This window comes from Dreissena polymorpha, chromosome 13 (genome assembly GCF_020536995.1).
Source record: "Dreissena polymorpha isolate Duluth1 chromosome 13, UMN_Dpol_1.0, whole genome shotgun sequence".
In the NCBI taxonomy this organism is placed as follows: Eukaryota; Metazoa; Mollusca; class Bivalvia; order Myida; family Dreissenidae; genus Dreissena; species Dreissena polymorpha.
This window is the reverse complement of record NC_068367.1, coordinates 72,488,492-72,510,214: the sequence shown is the minus strand read 5'-3', so window position 1 is coordinate 72,510,214 and position 21,723 is coordinate 72,488,492. Positions and strand designations below refer to the sequence as shown.

Genomic DNA, 21,723 nt, shown 5'->3' with positions numbered 1-21,723 from the left:
CGGACGACACAACGAGCTGGCTATGACAATAACTCTGGTTTTCTCGAAAAGAGCACCGCATAACGGGTGCCAAGCTCGGCTGCGAAAGCTTGTCAGAATTTTTTTTTTTTTATTTTTTTAGAGGTCACAGTGACCTTGACCTTTGACCTAGCACTTTGATTTTAGAGCCTATGTTAAAGTTTTATATAAGAGGTCACAGTGACCTTGACCTTTGACCTAGTAACCCAAAAATGAAATGGGAGTGTTGAACTCATCAAGGTGCATCTACATATGAAGTTTCAAAGTTGTAGGTGGAAGCACTTTGACTTTAAAGACTATGTTAAAGTTTTATATTAGAGGTCACAGTGACCTTGACCTTTGACCTAGTGACCCAAAAATGGACGTGGCGCCCAAAAATGGGTGTGGCGTGTAGAACTCATCAAGGTCCATCTACATATGAAGTTTCAAAGTTGTAGGTGGAAGCACTTTGATTTTAGAGCCAATGTTAAGGTTTTAGCACGACGCCTAAGGCGGATGGCTGACGACGAGCTGGCTATGATAATACCTCGGGTTTTCTCCGAAAACAGCCGAGCTAAAAATGGCATCAGATAATTTATGAAATAGGCAACAGATAATAGCTGACATTACTGGACTAAATAATTTAAAAGTTGAAGTATATTTTAATGACCTGGAAAGCACAGGGTCCCTGAAGCCACATGAGGGACGGTTGTTGAACTGTTGAGAGACGTCCCAGTCCATCTGTGAGATGTCTTCATCTGTCTTGCTCTTCTGTCCTTGGGGACCGTTTCTTAAATTATATGTTCATTGTTATTTATCTGTACATTAAAGATTTCGCGATATTTTGATGTGTAAGAATTGAACCATGCGCAGGGATTTCCATGGAAGCCTAATCCGGCTCTGTGATGTTAGCATTTTGAAATGTTCTCACTTTTGATGATTTATACACCTTGTATCATTTTGTTCCTACAGTTGCTAAGAAGCAAAATCCAAAATACAAGTGTACAATTTATATAATCAAATTGTGTTTTTTGGCATTGCATTTCATGTAAGTTTATGAATGCAGAAATATAACAGCTCTGGACTTCAGTATTTTGCCTCCTGTAAGTTACTTTTGACCCCTGAACATTTCAAACATGTGATAATTTGCCTCCTTATTTTAAATTTCTTAAAATCCTTGATATGGAAGTAATATAATCAAAAACATACTTCAGGACAACATTTTTCATTGGATAATAAAGAAAGAGAATCATATTAATGCAACAATGATTTTAATTCTTTAATGGTACAATGAACTACATTCAATCACTTAGGCTGGGTTCATAATTACAAGATAATGTCTGGAAGAGAATGTAATGTGCTCAATAGTGACACTGAAATAGAAAGAAGACACATTTCAAAAGGACCCCTCCCACATTCTACTGTTTGCCAAAATACTTCATTCACTTATTAATAAAGCAGTGATTTTTTCGCTTCATATTTTACAGCCTGTGCCTTTTTGATTGGGAAAAAAAGCGTTATGAACCATAGCATTCAGAAAAGTTAAACATTAATAATATGATTATAAATAACAGTATACCACCTGTTTATAAGAGCTTGTTTCATAGCTTTCTAAAATCTGTATAATAAATTCAATAATTCAATTATTTTGTTTATTGGAAAAGTTTGGTTTTGGGCAAAAAAAATCACTGCAAAGTATTCATCACTCTAGCTGTTACACATTTCTATTTGTATGAGACTTAGCATTCTGTATGCCCTCTTCTATTGAAGGCGTGACAAGATTACTTAAGCCTCGATCTGGGAAAACTGGGCTTAACCCTTTCAGCGCTGGAACCGAATTTTGAAGGCCTTTGCAAACAGTTTGGATCCAGATGAGACGCCACAGCACGTGGCGTCTCATCAGGATCCAAACTGTTTGCTATTCTAATAGTATTCTTTGACAAAAATCGAAGAAAATGCTAATTTTAGAAATTCAGCAGACAACATTTTAACAGACGACAAAATTTCCCAGCATGCAAAGGGTTAATGCATGTGTGCAAAGTGTCGTCCCAGGAAGGTACATTGTATGTGCAGTCAGCACAGGCTAATCATGGATGACGGTTTTCGCCTAAAATGGATTTTTGTTAAGACAATACTTGGAACAGAAGTTTCCGTAAAGGCATAGTGTTGTCCCTGATAAGCCTGCGTAGACTTCACAGGCTAATCTGGGATGACACTTTACGCTTATGGTTAAAAAATCATCTTCCCAGAACGTGGCTCATTTGTTCAAATGCAAGACCAATAACCATCTACCTGTGATTGATGAAATGTTCAAGACCAATAACCATCTACCTGTGATTGATGAAATGTTCAAGACCAATAACCATCTACCTGTGATTGATGAAATGTTCAAGACCAATAACCATCTACCTGTGATTGATGAAATGTTCAAGACCAATAACCATCTACCTGTGATTGATGAAATGTTCAAGACCAATAACCATCTACCTGTGATTGATGAAATGTTCAAGACCAATAACCATCTACCTGTGATTGATGGAATGTTCAAGACCAATAACCATCTACCTGTGATTGATGGAATGTTCAAGACCAATAACCATCTACCTGTGATTGATGGAATGTTCAAGACCAATAACCATCTACCTGTGATTGATGGAATGTTCAAGCCGCCGCAGTGCCGCATCATTTGAGATCTGCATGGGCTCGCTACTCCTCCGTGGGTACGATACAAGCTCCTGATGCTCTTGTACCTGTAGGTAATTACAGGAAAAACTCTCTGAACGACCACCTCCCAATTATACGAACTCGCTAAGACCACCACCAAGTGAAAAGTTCTGCTAAGCAAACAACAACTGACTGTTTCTTTAGGTAAACCAAAACGATAGAATCATAATGAAAATAACGTGTATGTTTCACTTCTTGTTGGAAAAGCTTGACTTTCTATCCTTGTACAATACATGTATATAGATTGATTACTGTTATATTGTATGCGAAAAGATTAAAATTCATTGAATATTTACATTTTTGTATTACCTGTCCATCAAATACATCAAAACTCAGCATTAAGACTACCTCACTATTAAGACCACTTTTCAAAAGTCCCACAGGTGGCCTTAATAGCGAGGTTTATTATTATAATTAATATTTAATATTACTATTATCATTATTAATACTATTATCATCATATCCCAAATGAAATCAATATATTTATTGCGTTTTGTGTATATACTGTAATTGACATTATTTTCATGTATGCATGTCTGTCACCATCATAAAATGTCAATTCTATTCTAATGGAAAGATCCTCGATAATGTTGTAGAACTTTAGGTCTAATCCTTTTTCAATTATGCATGTATGTATGTTTTTCGTTCTTAATAAAGTACCGGAAAAGAACACTTTTCCAATTGGGAAAAACTACTAATTTCCCAATTACTGTCGAAAAATTCAAAATATTTATATATATTTTTTGTTTTTAATAAAATGCAACATTTAACATTTATTTAGTTTCCCTATGCAGCACAATTGCTTAAACCTAATTAAATATAATTTTGACAACTTGCATACACTTTTTTATTAATTTCAAAATATTTGAGAGCAAATCATCAAATACAGCAATATCCCAATAAGAAAACAATAAATTTTTCCAATGTCACGGTTTATTCGCGCAAATTTTTCCCAATTATTTACCGGCTCTTATCACAATTGGGCAAAAAAAGGGCTGTTTGCAATAATGCCATTATTTACTTTTGGAAATAAAACATCTTGATAGCATGTACCTGTAGGAACGCATTGGTCAATAGATCGCGAGACAGGCTGTTCGCAAACTGATCATAGTTCTTCTTATTTCCCGTCAGAAACGGGTAACTGGGTTTGGATTTCACTTTGCTTTGCGACTTTTGTATTTTTACTTTCGCGCAAATATGCTGCGAGGTTTTGCAAGTATTGGCGGGTAGCTGCGATTTAGGTACACCCCCTACAGCACCGAGTTTGGAAGAGCTATCTGAGGCTGAGCTTGAAGTTTCAAGGCTCGAACTCGACTGTTTACTTCTTGACGTTTCAGATGATGCACTTTTCCTTTGAGATGATTTGCTCGTGTTTTTGTTCTCAATATTTTTTCCTCTTTTTACTGTCAATAAGTTACTATTCACATATGTATTTGTTGGTGGTTGACTGATGTCAGGTGGTCGCAATCCTTGTGAACTGTCTTCAAGTCTTTGGGTCACAATCTTTGATCGTGTCCCATCACTGCCTGTCAAATATTCATGAGAAAATGAATGGCATGAGGAGGAGGAACTGTTCTGAACATACGAGTCATCAATATCAACGCTTAATCCGAATTTTGATTCATCATGACTAGCAGATTTTTTATCAAATCTTGGATGATCAACTGGGTATGATGGCTGTGAATTGAGAGCATTTGAACTTGGCGTTGAGCCAGATCTTCCTAGATTGCACTTTGGTAAATTTTTTGCACTAGTGAAACAAAGTCCGCCCATTAAAATTCTGTCTGCAATTTTGTTATAGATTTCTCGTTGGTTTTCTGTTAAGTTATCACTAACCTGGCTGGAATGTTTGAACGGAATTGTGCTATCAATATCAGCCTTCTCAATAATATCACAGTCAGATGTTTGTAACACAGATACTGATTGGCTGTCCAAACCTACTTCTATATGACACCCAGATTCTGATTGGTCAATTTTCAAATCACTGTATTTTATACATGAATCCCTATTGGACATATGCATGTCATCAGATTTTGAATCTGCTTTTGCTGTCACAGGTTGGTTCTTGCCAAAAAGTCCTGAAACCATTTTCTCAGCAACTATTTCAGCAGGATCAGCATATATATTGTTTTGTAACCTCAGCTCTGATTGGCTACTGGTGTCACTACAGCTCGATTCTGATTGGTCCCGCACATCCATGGAATGATCGGATTGGCTACTTTCAGAAACACACTGAAACATGTGAGAGTTTTGAACACTCAACGTACACCTATAGTCAATAAGAGCTTCTTGAAAAGCAATTGAAACTATTCTATCAGCCACAGCCAACAAAATTTGTTCATCAACTTCAGAGTTTTTAGCACCATTATATTCACAGACAACAGAAAAACTATCATTTAAAGCATCATACTGACATTCAACTGGATTGCTGCTATCAACATCATCACTAGTAACCAAAGGTTCCGCACGACTGACCCCAATTAAACTTGAACTCATAGCACAACCTTTTTGAATCTCCTTCCTGACCTCATTGCAAAGGCTAGTGCTGTACTCAAAGTCTTCCTCACTTGGAAACGGCCAGACTTCGCTAAACAAATTATGCACGTAATTCCGAACACATCCCTCATTCATTTGGAAATCTGGCTCTTCCTCGCTCGGGTTTACTAGAGTATCAGGTGCGCTTACTGAAGAAAGACGGAAAGCGGCAGGTCTCTTGTAACCTTTGCCATCTTGTAGAAAATCCACTGGGTAACCGTGAGGTGAAGGACTCCTAACCACAGCCTCCATTGTCCCTGCACGTACCAGGCATGCGGCCAAACTGGCCGCGAATTCCAACACGGTAGAAGAACCGCCCTCTTCCTTGATTGTATGATATTTAAACCGCTGGTCCTGATTCTGCAAACTATTCTCGTTATACTCCTCAAAATCTGAGCAGCTGAGCTCCGAGCTGTAGCCTCGTTGGCTACACCCGCTGCTGCGTCGAGACGCCAGGTCGTAACTACTCCGCCTTGAGCTGAGATCACTCAAGTTTGAGCTCCGTCGCCGGTACTGGTTATACCACTCTCGGAATCCCACGTCCAGGTGGTCCATGCTGGAGTGACGCTGGCTGTGTGCGCAATCGTGGGACAGAGACTCCATGCTGTTGAGTGAGACTGAATCATGGCCTGTTCAGAAAAGAATAGTTTATAGTTTTATTTTGACTTAACCCTTTACCTCTCAGATACGCATTTTGTCTCATTTGTAGTGCCTTAGAAAATTTAATAAAATATAAGACCTGTCTATACTAGATTCAAGTTTTAAAGGCATCATTTCCAACCCTAAGTTATTGATAAGCATCAAACAGCATACAACCTGAACACAATCTGCCAGTTACATGCAGACTGTTCTGGTTTTATGCTGGTTGGATTTAGCATATTTAGTTTAAACCTATTTAGTTTAGCTCGATTGCATTTTAAGTCTATGGCTTATTTAAAAGCTCTTGTTTCCTGGAACTAGAATCAGTACTTGGTGTCTTTTAGAGAACGCTCTCACCAGTGACCTCCTGATCGCTAGACCGACACCATAGCCACTACACCACGGCGACCTTTTTTAGCATATCAAGTCTGCTTGTGAATGGGAAAGGGTTAAGCATATAAAGCTCATCATCACTTCTATACATACTTAATAACAACAGGCATTTGAAGTAAATACAAAACACTCATAATTTTAAAGACTGGTAATTTTAAATATACAGGAAATAAACATGTTTTGTGCAAATATCACATGGATAAGGTTAATACATAATGACCACACAACATTAAGCGTATAATTTAATAATTCCAACAATTATAACATTGTTCTAAATGAATTTTCCTTGTGAATAAATATAATTATTTTATACTACATATATGACATTTACTCTTATTTTTAAGCATTTTTAACTAAATGTGGCTAGCTTTCTTTCTTTACACAGTTTTGTTTTAACTATTAACCCTTTACCACTAAGATACATATTTTAATGCATTTGTAGTCCCTTAGAAAGTTGCATTTAGTTAAAGACTTTTCTTAATAAATTCAAGTTTTAAAGGCTTGATTTCCAACCCTTAGATACTGATGACCAGCTAAAAGCATACAACCTGAACAGGCTTCGAGTAACTCACAGGCTGTTCTGGTTTTATGCTGTTTGCACATAACCTTTTTCACTTTGCTTCTGAGTGGGAAAGGGTAAACTATTAAGTAATTCACTAAACCTGTAGCTGTGCTCGAGTCTCTGTCATGAACATGCCTGGAGGCCCTGGCAAGGCTTTGAGGGAAGACTGACGCTAGTAAATTCTCAGCAAACTGTTCGTAGACATCTAGATGTGGTTCTGCTGCAAAACAAAATAAACATCCTTTCCAGACCTTCACACAGTTCATAAGCAGCATTCTGGAAAAAAAACTGGGTTTCACACAATTGCCTAAAGTATTTAACCCTTTGCATGCTGGGAAATTTGTCGTCTTCAAAAATGTTGTCTGCTGAATTTCTAAAATTAGCATTTTCTTCGATTTTTTTTCAAAGAATACTATCAGAATAGCAAACAGTTTGGATCCAGATGAGACGCCACATTCTGTGGCCTCTCATCTGGATCCAAACTGTTTGCAAAGGCCTTCAAAATTCGGTTCCCGCAATGAAAGAGTTAGACATTAGCCTCTGCAGTCCGCACGGACAACACTTTCCGCCTAAACAAGATGTTTGCTAAGAAGAAATTTCCTTTAAACAAGAGGCCCCAAAGGGACCTGGGTCTCTCACCTCAGAGACTAAGATGGAAATAAACAAAGATTAAAACTCTTCAGCAAATATTTCTAATTATTGGTATGAGAAGACTGACTTTAAAAATAAGGTGTTCCAAAGTATTCACAATAGTCCTATATAGAAAATTACTCCACCAACCCTGGCAGCCATGTTTTTAATACCCAGATTTTTTTTTTAATATATATATTTATAAGGAAAATGCTTTTTACATACATATAGAGAAAACTGCCCCATCCCCTGGCAGCCATGTCTTTCCACTGATCACGACCATTTTCGAACTCGTAAAATATATCTATAAAATCGATGTATAGACAAAATTTCATGATGATGAGGCAAAAAATGTGACTTCTAGAGTGTTCACAAGCTATTTTTACTAAATAAACATAAGGAAAAAGACCCCCCCCCCTCTGGCAGCCATGTTTTTTTTACCAATCTGAACCATTTTTGCACTCAACCGACATATCCAGAAAACAAATGTTCTGACCAAATTTCATTAAGATTTGACCAAAAATGTAACTTCTAGATTTTTCACATGTTTTCACTATATACATATAGAGAAAACTGCCCGCCCCCTGGCGGCCATGTTTTCACCGATCTGGACCATTTTCAAACTTGTTCGAGATATCAATGAAACCAATGTTTTGACTAAGTTCCATGATGATTGGGCAAAAATTGTCACTTCTAGAGTGTTCACAAGGTTTCTCTATAGCCATATAAGGAATACTGCCCCGCCTCCTGGCGGCCATGTTTTTCAATGGACCGAAACCAACATATCATTAAGACAAACATTTTGACAAAGTTAAATGAAGATTGGACATCATATGTGACTTCTACAGTGTTCATAAGGTTTTGTTTTTTTTGACCTAGTGACCTAGTTTTTGACCCAGTTTCGAACTCAGTCGAGGTAGCATTGGGAATAATGTTCTGACCAAGTTTCATGAAGATCGAACAATAAATGTGGCCTCTAGAGTGTTCACAAGGCAAATGTTGATGATGGACGCACAACGCACAAAAGGCCATCACAAAAGCTCACCATGAGCACAACTGAGCATGTTGTGCTCAGGTGAGCTAAAAATTCCATAAAAGGCAGAAAGTTTCTTCCCTGATTAGCTTGTGCAGTCCACACAGAATATATTGGTACAACACTTTACGCCAACACTGGATTTTCATTTAGAAGAGACATCCTTAAAACCAAAAATTCCGTTCAAGCAGAAAATGTTGTTCCAGAAAAGCCTGTGTGGACTGCAAAAGATAATCAGGGACAAAACTTCCGCCTTTTATGTTTTTTTAAGGATGTTTCTAAGCAAAATGCACATGCGAATTTGGAACAACACTTTACATACATGTTTGAACTACAGACCAAGGTGTTGATGATGTATTGCTGTAGAACAAAATCACTACACATTCATTAGAGACTCTCACACAGTTCATAATAAAGAAATGGTGTGGAGAATTTCTAAATATACTGGATATCTAAGGTAAAAAATAACCAAATTAAAGAAGTATTATTTTTCGAAATCTAAACAAATATAAAAGTCCATCCTTCCCCCTACATACACAAAACTCAGGCAGTGCAAATCAATGACACTGGACTTGATTTGAAATGAAAAGAAAATATCTGGTATGAAATAGCATTTTCTACACTATAGCTCTTTTAAATTTTGACAGCAGTACGATGAACCTGCAACACTCTCTCTTTGACAAAAGAACAAAGAAAGTTGAATAAATTTGAGATATATTTATCATAAGACAGTTCTTTCTATAAAAAAAAATATTATTATTTATTTTATTTTTTCTGGAGGGGATTTTTTCTACAATATTGGGGAAAAATATATACTCTTTCTTGAGGGGAATGGGGCCGAATATCGGCCCGAAATTGCCATAAAAAAACACTGCCAACTAACAGAAACAAGAAACCGTCGGAGACGGGTGATGCTCCCCAAAGGTTTTTTTTGTCACAATATTGCACTATATATTCAGATAAAAGGAAACGTCTTGAGGGCACAGTAGTTGGGGGGATAAGAATTTTTTATAGAAAATTTCAAAGGGCCATAACTCTGTGAAAAATCATCCGACCAGAACCCGCTGATAATATGCACATCTCCTCTTGGTAGTGAAGCTTCCCATAAAGTTTAATTGAATTCCGGTCATAAGTTGCTGAGAAATAGCCCGGACAAAAATTTTGCACGTACTGATAGACGGACGCACACACGGACAGACGAAGCGGCGACTATATGATCCCCCCAAAATTTATAAAAAAAATCACAAGATAACAAATATTACAACAAAAGTTCAAAGTAATAGAAATGTTATGAATTGTGGGTAGTAATTTGCTACAATCACAAGTGGAACTGGAAAAACATTGAAGATAATTTTTAATAAATTTTGCAAAAACAATGGCAAAAATGAATATGTTCGCATATTAATAACTACTAAAACTTATCCAGGGACAGTATTCACCAACCCATTCTTAGACTAAAGAATATATATCAAAGGTAGATCTAAGCAATGACATTCTGTTTTGTTCATGAACAAGCTTACAATCGAGCTTATGTTGGCAATTGAAATTTTCTATACAATGAAATATGTTATTAGAGGTGGCTCATGCCAAGTTTGACTCACAATTTCAGCAATTATGAAAAATTAAAAAAAACAAAACAATTTATTTAAAGAGTAATCTTCGGAGTCTTAAGTCTAAGAATTGTTTCATAAATACAGGCCCAGCTTCATGTGAAAACAACCAAACTAAGTCAATTGTTTTCAGATATATGTATTGTTCCAGTAAACAAATATTGTCAGTACGCACCGTGAACAGACCCATCAGGAGTGAAATAGTGCTCTTCTGGCAATGGGCTGGTTTCTTCAGGTATGGTGAATGGAGTACAGAAACCTGCAGTCAGTTTAAATCTCTTTATTTGAGATTGATTGCACAAAAAACATACCACACATTGAAATGTCTCAAGTCGGTTTTCTGGGTAGAACCAGTACTTGGTGTCTTTGGGGGGGAATGTACCCGAAAGGAACGCTAACACAGTGAGGAACAAACCCCTGACCTGCCATTTAGAAACAAAAGAGAGCTACATCTAGAAAAGATTTAAATGTTTATTACACTAAAACAAAAGTAAAACCCTGCTGCTACTGTTGGAATAAATTGCAGTTCAAAGGTTCTTTAAACCCTTTCCCACTCAGAAGCAAAGTGAAAATGGCTATATGCAACCATCATAAAACTAGAACAGCCTGCAAATAACTCTGATCAGGTTGTATGCTGTTTGCTACATGAAGTCTTTACAACTTGGATCTAGTAAGAAAGATCTTTAATTCAATTTGATTTTCTAAGGGACTACAAACGCGTCAAAAAATGGTTCCAGCTCAATTAGGTTTCAGTAAAATCACATCGTTTTGACTGATATTTAAAATACGATGTTGTGTGTTTTTTTGCGAACAAATACATTGAAAATTAAGAACAAAAGTGTTTTCAATATTGTCATTAATAAAGCTTAAATTTAAGAGCTGAATAGAGCAATAATTAAGATGTTAATATAATTATATAAAAAAAAATAAAAAATGTGGATGCCGTCAATTGATATTTTAGCAAGTCATGTGTAAATTTTGTTTATTTTTTCAGAAAGGGTATAAAAATTCAGACCCCAGATTCGACCACTGTTGAACCAACAAACCACTGTCGTACCAACAAAAGCCTTGTTGAGGTCTCGTAGCACCCATCTGTCCATGTACTGCCTACCGACCACACCCTCTCCACTCCCCCAGCGGTCATCTGCCCGGTAGGACACCGCGTCTATCGCACACAGGGTCCGCAACAGGTTACCATGCTCATCAGTCTGTGAAATGTCAAATAAATGTACCAATGTATTTGAGATAATTCTCATTTGTTATGCCCCCGAAGGAGGGCATATAGTGATCGGACAGTCCGTCCGTCTGTCTGTCTGTCTTTCCGTCACACTTTGCATTTAGGTTTTGCATTTAGGTTTCGAAAAATTCTCATATCTTCTATGTCCCTTCACATAGCAACTTGATATTTGGCATGCATGTGCATCTCATGGAGCTGCACATTTTGAGGGGTGAAAGGTTAGGTTAAGGTCATCCTCCAAGGTAAAAAAACATGTATCAAAGCAGCGCAGTAGGAGGCATTGTGTTTCTGACCAACGCATCTCTTGTTATTTTATATTAGGAATGTGAGCCTTGTTCTAAGAAAACAGATCTTAACCCTTTGCATGCTGGGAAATTTGTCGTCTGCTAAAATGTCGTCTGCAGAATTTCTAAAATTAGCATTTTCTTCTATTTTTTTCAAAGAATACTATCAGAATAGCAAACAGTTTGGATCCTGATGAGACGCCACGTTCTGTGGCGTCTCATCTGGATCCAAACTGTTTGCAAAGGCCCTTAAAATTCGGTTCCCGCACTGAAAGGGTTAATGCATGAGTGAATAGTGTTGTCCCAGTGATTTTTTTACCCCATTGGGAAAAGTACCAGTACCTGCAGAATTGGGAAAGTTATGCTGGAAAAACCCTGAATTTGAGAAAATTTGTGTCGTGGAGTCCTCATATTGGGAAATTGGTGGATTTTATTTTTTTTCTCCCAAATACTTTAAAATTGATAACTAAATGTTGTTAAGTTGTCAATATTATATTAACTAAGGTTCAAGCCATAGATAGGGAAACTAAATAAATGTTGCATTTTATTAATTTTTCGACAGTAATTGGGAAATTTTTATTTTTTTGCTAATTGGGAAAGTTCCAATTTCGGTAACTTTATAAAAAAGGAAAAAAATCGCTAGTCACAGATTAGCCAGTGCAGTCTGCACAGGCTAATCAGGCACAACACTTTCCACCTTCACTGGACTTGAGCTGAGAAAAGATTTCCTTTACACGAAAAATACCATTCAAGAGGAAAGTTTCGTCCCTGAATGGCACATGTATCACATTTCTTAATACATGTATTCAAATCATAATCATATTCTGGCTTTGAGTGCTGACAGTGTTTGAACTTTCACATTAATTTATTCCTTAATAAAGATCACCCTGGTACTCTCCATACTAAGCGGATGTTTAAAAAAAGGATTGATACATATTTATTTACCTTCGCATCATCCTTGTACATGCTCACAAACACCAGCCCCGCTGCGTAACCGCATGTCACAGAAAACTGACCAAAGCCGCTGATAATGATAGCCTCGTTCTCGGCCATTTCTTCCATAAATAGAATCGAGACAAGAAGTTCTGGGCACACAGTGAAACGTATTTCTTCTTGTACCCGACCTTTGTTTAGAACACCACCTCCCACATGGCGGTTAGCGAAATCCACCTGCAACAAACAAAGTTAAATTTGTTTAATGAACACATTTTTGTATTCAAATAGTCATCCATTATTAACCCATGTTAATCCTTCCTTGAGACATTTGCAATGTAACCTTTTGATGATTAAAACAATGGAATTGAAGCACTTCAACCAAGCAAGCCCAAGTCCTTATATTATTACTTGAGACAAAACAAATATTACACAGCCTTCATACACGAAACTGAGAATCTGCAGACTTGTGCTCGTTTCTTATCACTGAAACTGAGTACTGTTGACAACATGAGCCCCGTTCTGGGAAAACAGGGCTTAACCCTTTGCATGCTGGGAAATTTGTCATCTGCTAAAATGTTGTCTGCTGAATTTCTAAAATTAGCATTTTCTTCGATTTTTTTCAAAGAATACTATCAGAATAGCAAACAGTTTGGATCCTGATGAGACGCCACGTTCTGTGGAGTCTCATATGGATCCAAACTGTTTGCAAAGGCCTTCAAAATTCGGTTCCAGCACTGCAAGGGTTAATGCATGTGCGTATAGTGTTGTCCCAGATTAGCCGAGGCTGTGCAGTCTGCAAAGGCTCATAAGGGATGACACTTTCCGCTGTCATGGTATACTAGGTTGAAATAAAGTTTCTTCTTAGAAAATATCCAATTCAGGTGGAAAGTGTCATCCCTGATCACTGACTTCACAGGCTATTTTGGGACGACACTTAACACACATACATTAAACCCTGTTTTCCCAACTCCCACCTCAATGGTATGACAGCCTGCGTCCTCTATGAGCCCCTCCTCGTGGACCACCACTGGACACAGGGGGCTGGAGCAGTTGAGCCAAGTATCCAGGGTAGGCAACTCTTCAGGCTTGATCACCTGGCAAACAGGTCAAATTGTACAGTGCTTACTCTGGGATTGGCCAAATCAGCCCATGGCTACAAATTGACCAAATGGGATAATAATGGTATAGTAGGTAAAATTGTTGGATCCCTACCCTACAGTAGGTAAAATTGTAGGGTTTTCATAGCATAGAAGTTACTTGTAGGATTTTATAGGCAGTGTAAGTCAATTTGTAGGATATTCATGGAATAATAGGAAACAGATATGTAGGTAACAAATTAGGATCTTCACTGTATTGTTGGTCAAATTGTAGGATCTTTACAGCATTATAGGTCAAATCATTGGATATTCATAACATAGTAATTAAAATTGTAAGATCTTATAGACATAATAGGTCAAATATATGATATAATAGGCATAATAGGTCGAATTTTGTAGCATCTTATAGGCATTATAGGTCAAATTGTAGAATTTTAATGGCATAAGACAAGGTACTTCTTTACTTGAGACTGCTAGAAAACAGGATAATTTTAGAACCCTTAAGTATGGTACTTTTTACTTTCACTAAATAATGTGTGATGTTCAATTTTTCAAGTTACAGGCCCTGGATAAATTATTAGCACAGACAAATAAATATGCTCATTGCCAACCAGAACCAATTTAATTATTTACAAACTATCTTAAATTAATGATACATATTCAGGGCTTTTTTGGATTTTTCAGCTATTTTGCAGTCATATTCCCAATGTCAAAAATATCGTTTTACACCAAATAAAGTCCCATTATTGGCTACTTTGGTTTGACTTTCAAATGTTAACAAACAGAGCTGTTGAGTAAAGAAATCACAAGTTTGAATTTATAATATCTGTTGACTTTGAATTTATAATATCCATAAAAATGATACTTTTATGCTACTTTTTAAATTCATTTTAAAGTTTTATAAATAATTGTTCAAAGGTTACAAATCAAGAATTAAGTACACAGAAGCTAAAATTCCCCATGTCATGGGTATCCGTCTTATACATAAACAACGCTAAAAAGCCCTGGTATTCTAAATTCAGATGTGGGAATCTGACAAAACCCCATTTCTTGCAAAGTAATACATCAGTGCTCTAGCTAGGTCTCTGAATCCCACCATGCATTTATTTTTATTTTTATATCAGATCACATAATTATGCAGGAAATTGTACTTGAAGATTTAATAAATTAATTACATGTTCAACATAAACTTATTTTATGACTTACACAAGAGTTCCGCGGTCGGAGATGACCGCATTGAAGCCGGATTTTTGATTTAAATGACAGGAAAGTACCTTTCGTGTTTTTGTCAATGCAATACTTAAATTACTGAAATATTGTTCAAAGGTCAAAATGAAATGTAAGTACTTTTCAAGGCATGAGCAAACCTTGTGTTATGTTTTGAATGCATGCATATACATGAACAACAATAACATTTAAGGTCACAAATATGAACTTGAATTGACAATTAGGAAAGTTTTATCTCAATTTTTTTATTAGCAAATTAGTAACATATTGTTTGAAGTTTCCATCAATTTCATTATCAAATGTAAGAAAATAAACTTAGATGAAATAATACTATTTATTGTTTTGCTTTCACATACCTACACAGAAATCCAGACATTTTTACATTCAAGGTCACAGTGACCTTGACCTTAGAATGAATGACCTTGAAATGACCAGTGGTCATCTAAGTGTGCTTGCAAACCTTCATGTCAAGTTTGAAGACTCTATGTCCAAGCATACCAAAGTTATAACAATTTTAACATTTTAACATTTAAGGTCACAGTGACCTTGACCTTCAAATGAATGACATTGAAATGACCAGTGGTCATCTTCTAGTACTGGCCAATCTTTATTTCAAGTTTGAAGACTCTAGGTACAAGCATACCAAAGTTATAACATGAAATAAGAACTTTAACATTTTTACATTCAAGGTCACAGTGACCTTGACCTTCAAATGAATGACCTTGAAATGTCCAGTGGTTACTTACTAGTTCTGGCCAACCTTCATGTCAAGTTTCAAGACTCTAGGTCCAAGCATACCAAAGTTATAACAACTTTAACATTTTTACATTCAAGGTCACAGTGACCTTGACCTTCAAATGAATGACCTTGAAATGTCCAGTGGTTACTTACTAGTTCTGGCCAACCTTCATGTCAAGTTTCAAGACTCTAGGTCCAAGCATACCAAAGTTATAACAACTTTAACATTTTTATATTGAAGGTCACAGTGACCTTCACCTTCAAATGAATGACCTTGAAATGACCAGTGGTCATCTGTTAATCCTGGCCAACCTTCATGTCAAGTTTGAAGACTCAAGGTCCAAGCATACCAAAGTTATACCATGAAATAAGAACTTTAACATTTTTACATTCAAGGTCACAGTGACCTTGACCTTCAAATGAATGACCTTGAAATGACCAGTGGTTACTAACTAGTTATGGCCAACCTTCATGTCAAGTTTCAAGACTCTAGGTCCAAGCATACCAAAGTTATAACAACTTTAACATTTTTTATATTGAAGGTCACAGTGACCTTGACCTTCAAATGAATGACCTTGAAATGACCAGTGGTCATCTGTTAATCCTGGCCAACCTTCATGTCAAGTTTGAAGACTCTAGGTCCAAGCATACCAAAGTTATACCATGAAATAAGAACTTTAACATTTTCGAGCACGCCGCCCGCCCGCCCGCCCCCCCCCCCCCCGCCCCCCCGCCCGCCCGACAACATCAATCTATAAGCCGAGATTTTTTCGAAAAAAATCCGGCTAAAAATAATGTTTACAATAAATTAATGTATGTTACATGCATGTGAAATATATAAAAACTATAAAAATACTATATGGAAATTATGCCAGAAGGATAATATGACAAATTAGCATCCTTCCCTTTTCAAATCCTGGCTAAAGAACTGCACACTTTCTATACAGTAACATCTAAGTGCCCAAAACTCACCTGTCTGGCAAAGACAACACAACCAGGGAGTCTGTCCCTCTCTGCCTTAATCCTCTCAAAGAAAGTCAAAATACACTGCAGCTTGGCACACTGTGACGGCCTTAAACAGAACAACACAGACATGAGCCTTGCTTTGGGAGAACCAGGCTAAATGCATGTGCGTAAAGTTTCATACCAGATTAGCCTGTGCAGTCCACACAGGTTAATCAGGGACAACATTTTTACAGATACACTACAAAGAGACTTTGTTTAAACCAACAAAAAATAAAGCGGAAGGTGTTGTCCCTGATTAGCTTGTGCAGACTGAACAGGCTAATCTGGGACGACAGTTATGCACATGTATTAACCCTTTGCATGCTGGGAAATTTGTAGTCTGCTAAAAAAACTTCTGCTGAATTTCTAAAATTAGCATTTTCTTCGATTTTTTTCAAAGAATACTTTCAGAATAGCAAACAGTTTGGATCCTGATGAGACGCCAATTTCCGTCTCATCTGGATCCAAACTGTTTGCAAAGGCCTTCAAAATCCGGTTCCAGCGCTCAAAGGGTTAAACTAGTTTTCTCTGAACAAGGCTCCAATGTCAATCATTGCACACATTTTGACTAATCAGTAAACAGCAGGAAGTAATTAAATGTTAACAGTCAGTTAAACCAAATGCAGTTAATTCTCTGAGTGGTTAAGTAGTGGATATTTGTTGATTTCTGTACATCATTTTAAATAACAAATAGTAAGAGAAATAAAACCTTTCATGAGAGGCACATCCACAAGAGAAAATATTTGTTTTATATGATCATGAGACGATTAAAATGTATCACTGAAGCATTGCATTTCATTCTTGCATACTGTTTGTTAACATTTTAATGGGATTTACTGGATAATTTCAAAATGATAATGTGATTACATAAAAATATTAATTACATTTCCCACTTAACACTGAAAATTATCAATGATTTTGCAGGGTCTTCTTGAAAATAATTATTTTAATAAAGTAAGCAAATTTTAAATTATTTAGTTAAAAATGATTTTTATAAACTTTATAAAAAAAAGAACATATTTTTCTTTAGAAATGAGTCTGATTAAGATATTTTCAACAAAACTTACATGGGCAGGAAGTGAAAGAACTTGTTGAAGTTGATTGTACCCAGTTTTGCTTGAAATCCACGCTCTTCATTCGGGAATAGGCAAAGAAACGCACAGGCAACTATTGACCAACATAATGGTCTCGAAATTTCTCTTCTTCCAGCTGGAAAGCAAATTTATCTCATTCTACAAAAACTGGGCTTCAATAATGTACCAAAAGTTTCGTTCCAGATGTGCAGTGTACACAGGCAAAACAGGGACAACACTTTCCTCTGTTATGGTGTTTTTGTGGGAGGGAAGTCTCTTCATAGAGAAAATCCAGTTTAGGTGGAAAGTGTCCTTCCCGATAAGCCTGTGCAAACAGCACAGACTAATCTGAGACATCACTAAACACACATGTCTAACGCCCAATTTTCTTTAAACATTCTTAACCCTTTGCATGCTGGGAAATTTGTCGTCTGCTAAAATGGTGTCTGCTAAATTTCTAAAATTAGCATTTTCTTCCATTTTTTTCAAAGAATACTATCAGAATAGCAAACAGTTTGGATCCTGATGAGACGCCACGTGCTGTGGCGTCTCATCTGGATCCAAACTGTTTGCACAGGCCTTCAAAATTCAGTTCCCGCACTGAAAGAGTTATATGGATTACCGAATATTTATGGCCTTAGAAATACCTGTTATTATTATCATAACTTAATTTCAACACAAGCATTTTCTGTTTGAAATAATTTCTTAACTACTGGTTAGCTTTTAAGCTTGATAAAGAAATTACCGGTATGCTTTTCTCATTCATAGTTATTGTTGAAACACAATGCAAAAATATTAAATGCATTAAAATACACATTTGTGTAGACGTGTTGCTATTCTTCCATTTAAAAACATTTGTAATAAAAATGTAACAGTTTGTCAGCATTTCACTGTAATCAGGGGTGTGATTGAGGCGAAGTCAGAGGGGAGGAAAATTCTGTCGACTGATTTTGACTAGGCGAATCGCGCGAATAACGCAATGACAAACCTTAAAACAGACATTAAAATAAAACATACATTAAAATAAACAATTTCTTGAACTTCATAACACTATTTCTTTATGAAAACCTGTTTAACTTCACATTTCACTTACTGAGGATGCAAAGTAAACAATATTTACTGTGATCAAAAACAGCAGTTGTTCAATGTATTCACAGTAAATGGACTTATTTAATTAAATATCAAACGGGGAAAACATTAATAAATATAAACAAACACACTTGAGTGTTCTTGTTGAGTTAATGATGTATTAAACTGAGTAAAATTAATATATTTTAATGTGTTTACCTTTTAAAATCTTGCATTTCACATCTACATTTCAATGCTATTTCAGTTAACTGAACAGTGTGACAAACATAATAAAGCAGAATATGCATATGAATCTGATTACACAAAGATCCACTAACATATAAATCAAATCATGTTTGTCTATTTCCATTTTCAAACGATACTCTTCTAAATTGTTTTACTTCGCAAGTAGAGTGAACTCCAATTTGCAAACACTGCCACTGGTTTCCGAGACACAAATTCACTGCACACATTTGTAAAAAAAATATGTGTTGCTTGTATCTAAAACGCAGTCTTCATCGATGACAGACACATTTCATTTATCCTATCTAACTATATGATGACAGTCGCTAATTCGATTGATATTTGTCATTTGGATAAACTTAATTTTTGCTTTGCAACTGCGCCATTTGCAGACAAACCAGAAAAGAAATATCGAACACACTTAAAAAGAACGATTTTAATTGGTAGATTGGAAAACAACAGCCAATGACATCGCTCGTTTCAAATTGCTTAGGCAGAATCTACCAATGTACTATGCGGAGTGATTTCGAGAGCTGCGGATATTTCGGGCCGCACATAAAAGACGTCCGCGGAATCTGATGTACCCCCCTCTCCCCACCCCTCCATTTTTTTTACGAATTTACGCAAATCTCAGAAATTACCTCCGAGACAACCCGATCCGCGGAAATCCGCAGATCCGCGGAAAAATCACACCCCTGGTAATACACACTCAAAATATGGCAAAGAAGCCTTCAATAACATATAATTAAAAAATATATACTAATAGGGGCCTTTTCATGATTTGGTAAATTGACAAAATAAAAAAAAGTTGTTTCAGATTCACACATTTTCGTTTTAGTTATGATATTTTTGAGGAAACCGTAATACTGAACATTTACCATGCTCTAAAATAGCCATTCTATGCATCTTTGGACAATTTAAAAACAAGAAAATTATAAAGCGTTGCAACGCGAAACGATTGAATAATTTGGAGAGTTCTGTTGTTGTCGTTAAATTTTTTGAATATACTGTAATTGCTTATATAAAGTATAAAATACATTCCTCATTGTATGAGCATGGATGACTGAGTGGTCTAAATGGTAGACTTTTTCTCCAGGACTCCAGGGGTGAGTGGTTCGAGCCCTGTTGAGGGTTACTGTTTTTTTCTTTTTTTAATTTTATTCTTGATTTTTACAGGAGTTTTTTAGATCCAATGTTTAAATTTATCAATATAAAGCATTTAATGACAAACTTCAAAACATGCCAAAATCTGTGAAAAGGCCCTTGTAACCCTTTCCCCCATAAGAAGCGAAGTGAAAATGGCTTTTGCAACCAGCATAAAACCAGAACAGCCTGTGAGTACATGTAACTCGCAGTCTGTTCAGGTTTTATGCTGTTTGCTGCTCATCAGAATTTAAGTGTTTGAAATGAAGCCTTTAAAACTTAAATCAAGTAATAAAGGTCTTTAATTTAATTTAAATTTCAATGGGACTATAAATGTGTAAAAATATGTGTCTAAGTGGTACAGGGTTAATATGTTGAGTTACTAAATAACATATACCAGTCTGTTGTGAACTAATGCTGATGCCTTCAGTGGGGAGCAATATTTCTATTTCCAACGCCAGATCTATGATGGCCGGAAAAGTCTCAACGAGGAACGTCGGCAATTCAGCGACATGAGCAGCCTGGTCAAAGTACTTGCACAGACCAGCAAACAGGGTCTTGTACCAGGGCTTAGGAGGTCTGTCACTGCAATCTTTACTAAAATCTACCATGGACTGATGTCTAACGGCCAGCGACTGCATGTCCAGATGGTGCTGTAATTGATAATATTAAACAATTATAAATGGCGTGTAACAATTTCAAAAGTGTGATTTAACCAGAAAAATTGTGAATGGGGATTGGGCCCTCATGGATAGGGAACAATTGCATTGTTTTGAAAATAACCTTTATGTTCCATTACTTTACAAAAAAATGTTGGGTTTTGACATTTACTGGACAGCTTCACTTGGGAATTTAAGGCAGTCATTTAGGAAAAATATTGATAACAAGACTATTGTCAAGCAATATGGTCCCCTACCGGTGAAACTCCCCAATTGTCAGAATTTTTTATTTTTATTTGTTGCCATAGAATTTTTGATGTAGGAACAAAATGAAATGACGTGCATAATCTCCATATTGCCATCTATCCATGTTTCAAGTTTCATGAAAAAATATTAAGAACTTTTAAAGTTATCGCAGGATCCAGAAAAGTGTGACAGACTGACTGACTGAAGGATACACAGAGCGCAAACCATAAGTCCCCTCAGGTTTCACTGGTAGGGGACAAAAATTACATTGGGAATAGAGCAAAATAACGGCCATACATTTAACAAAAGGCACTGGCAAGGAAAAATTTCAACTCAGAATATACCAAACAAAAGTTTGCAAGTTATGTAATTTAAATATTATCATAGACTAATAATGTTGCCAAAAATAATAAAATGTTTGTGATATGGCAGCTTACAGTATTTTATTTTTATTAATATGTATTATCTTTCTTCTTCAAGAAAAGACAGGGTTCCCGCTGTCGATCGCCATTGGCGCCAATTGCGACAAAATAAAAAATCTGGCGACAAAATTTCGTAAATGGCGATTTTAAAAAAATCGGCATTTTTCTGCGTTCATATTTTCTTAAAATGACAAAAGACGGTGTGTTTAACAGCCGCTTTAC

General features: G+C 36.3%; 1 protein-coding gene and 1 long non-coding RNA gene across 5 annotated transcripts in view; both read right to left on the bottom strand.

Annotated features, from left to right (window-relative positions):
* Positions 1–21,723, bottom strand: part of LOC127854454 (uncharacterized) — a 45,790-nt gene that overhangs the window by 15,026 nt on the left and 9,041 nt on the right. For 2 of the 4 annotated variants that reach the window (XM_052389496.1, XM_052389495.1), the window contains exons 3-13: positions 20,572–20,827; positions 17,715–17,856; positions 16,615–16,714; positions 13,555–13,674; positions 12,590–12,814; positions 11,181–11,331; positions 10,299–10,382; positions 6,951–7,070; positions 3,781–5,885; positions 2,641–2,753; positions 668–787 (exon numbers count right to left, since the gene is read on the bottom strand). In XM_052389496.1, the coding sequence (XP_052245456.1) occupies positions 668–787; positions 2,641–2,753; positions 3,781–5,885; positions 6,951–7,070; positions 10,299–10,382; positions 11,181–11,331; positions 12,590–12,814; positions 13,555–13,674; positions 16,615–16,714; positions 17,715–17,856; positions 20,572–20,827 (3,536 nt within the window). Of the gene's footprint in view, positions 1–667; positions 788–2,640; positions 2,754–3,780; positions 5,886–6,950; positions 7,071–10,298; positions 10,383–11,180; positions 11,332–12,589; positions 12,815–13,554; positions 13,675–16,614; positions 16,715–17,714; positions 17,857–20,571; positions 20,828–21,516; positions 21,657–21,723 lie in introns of those variants that run through there. The other 2 variants (XM_052389498.1, XM_052389497.1) reach the window with 2 other exon arrangements.
* Positions 15,225–16,331, bottom strand: LOC127854461 (uncharacterized). The gene is made up of 2 exons (XR_008037080.1): positions 16,256–16,331; positions 15,225–15,954 (listed from the first exon to the last, which is right to left on the bottom strand). It is a non-coding gene; the product is annotated as an uncharacterized LOC127854461 (long non-coding RNA).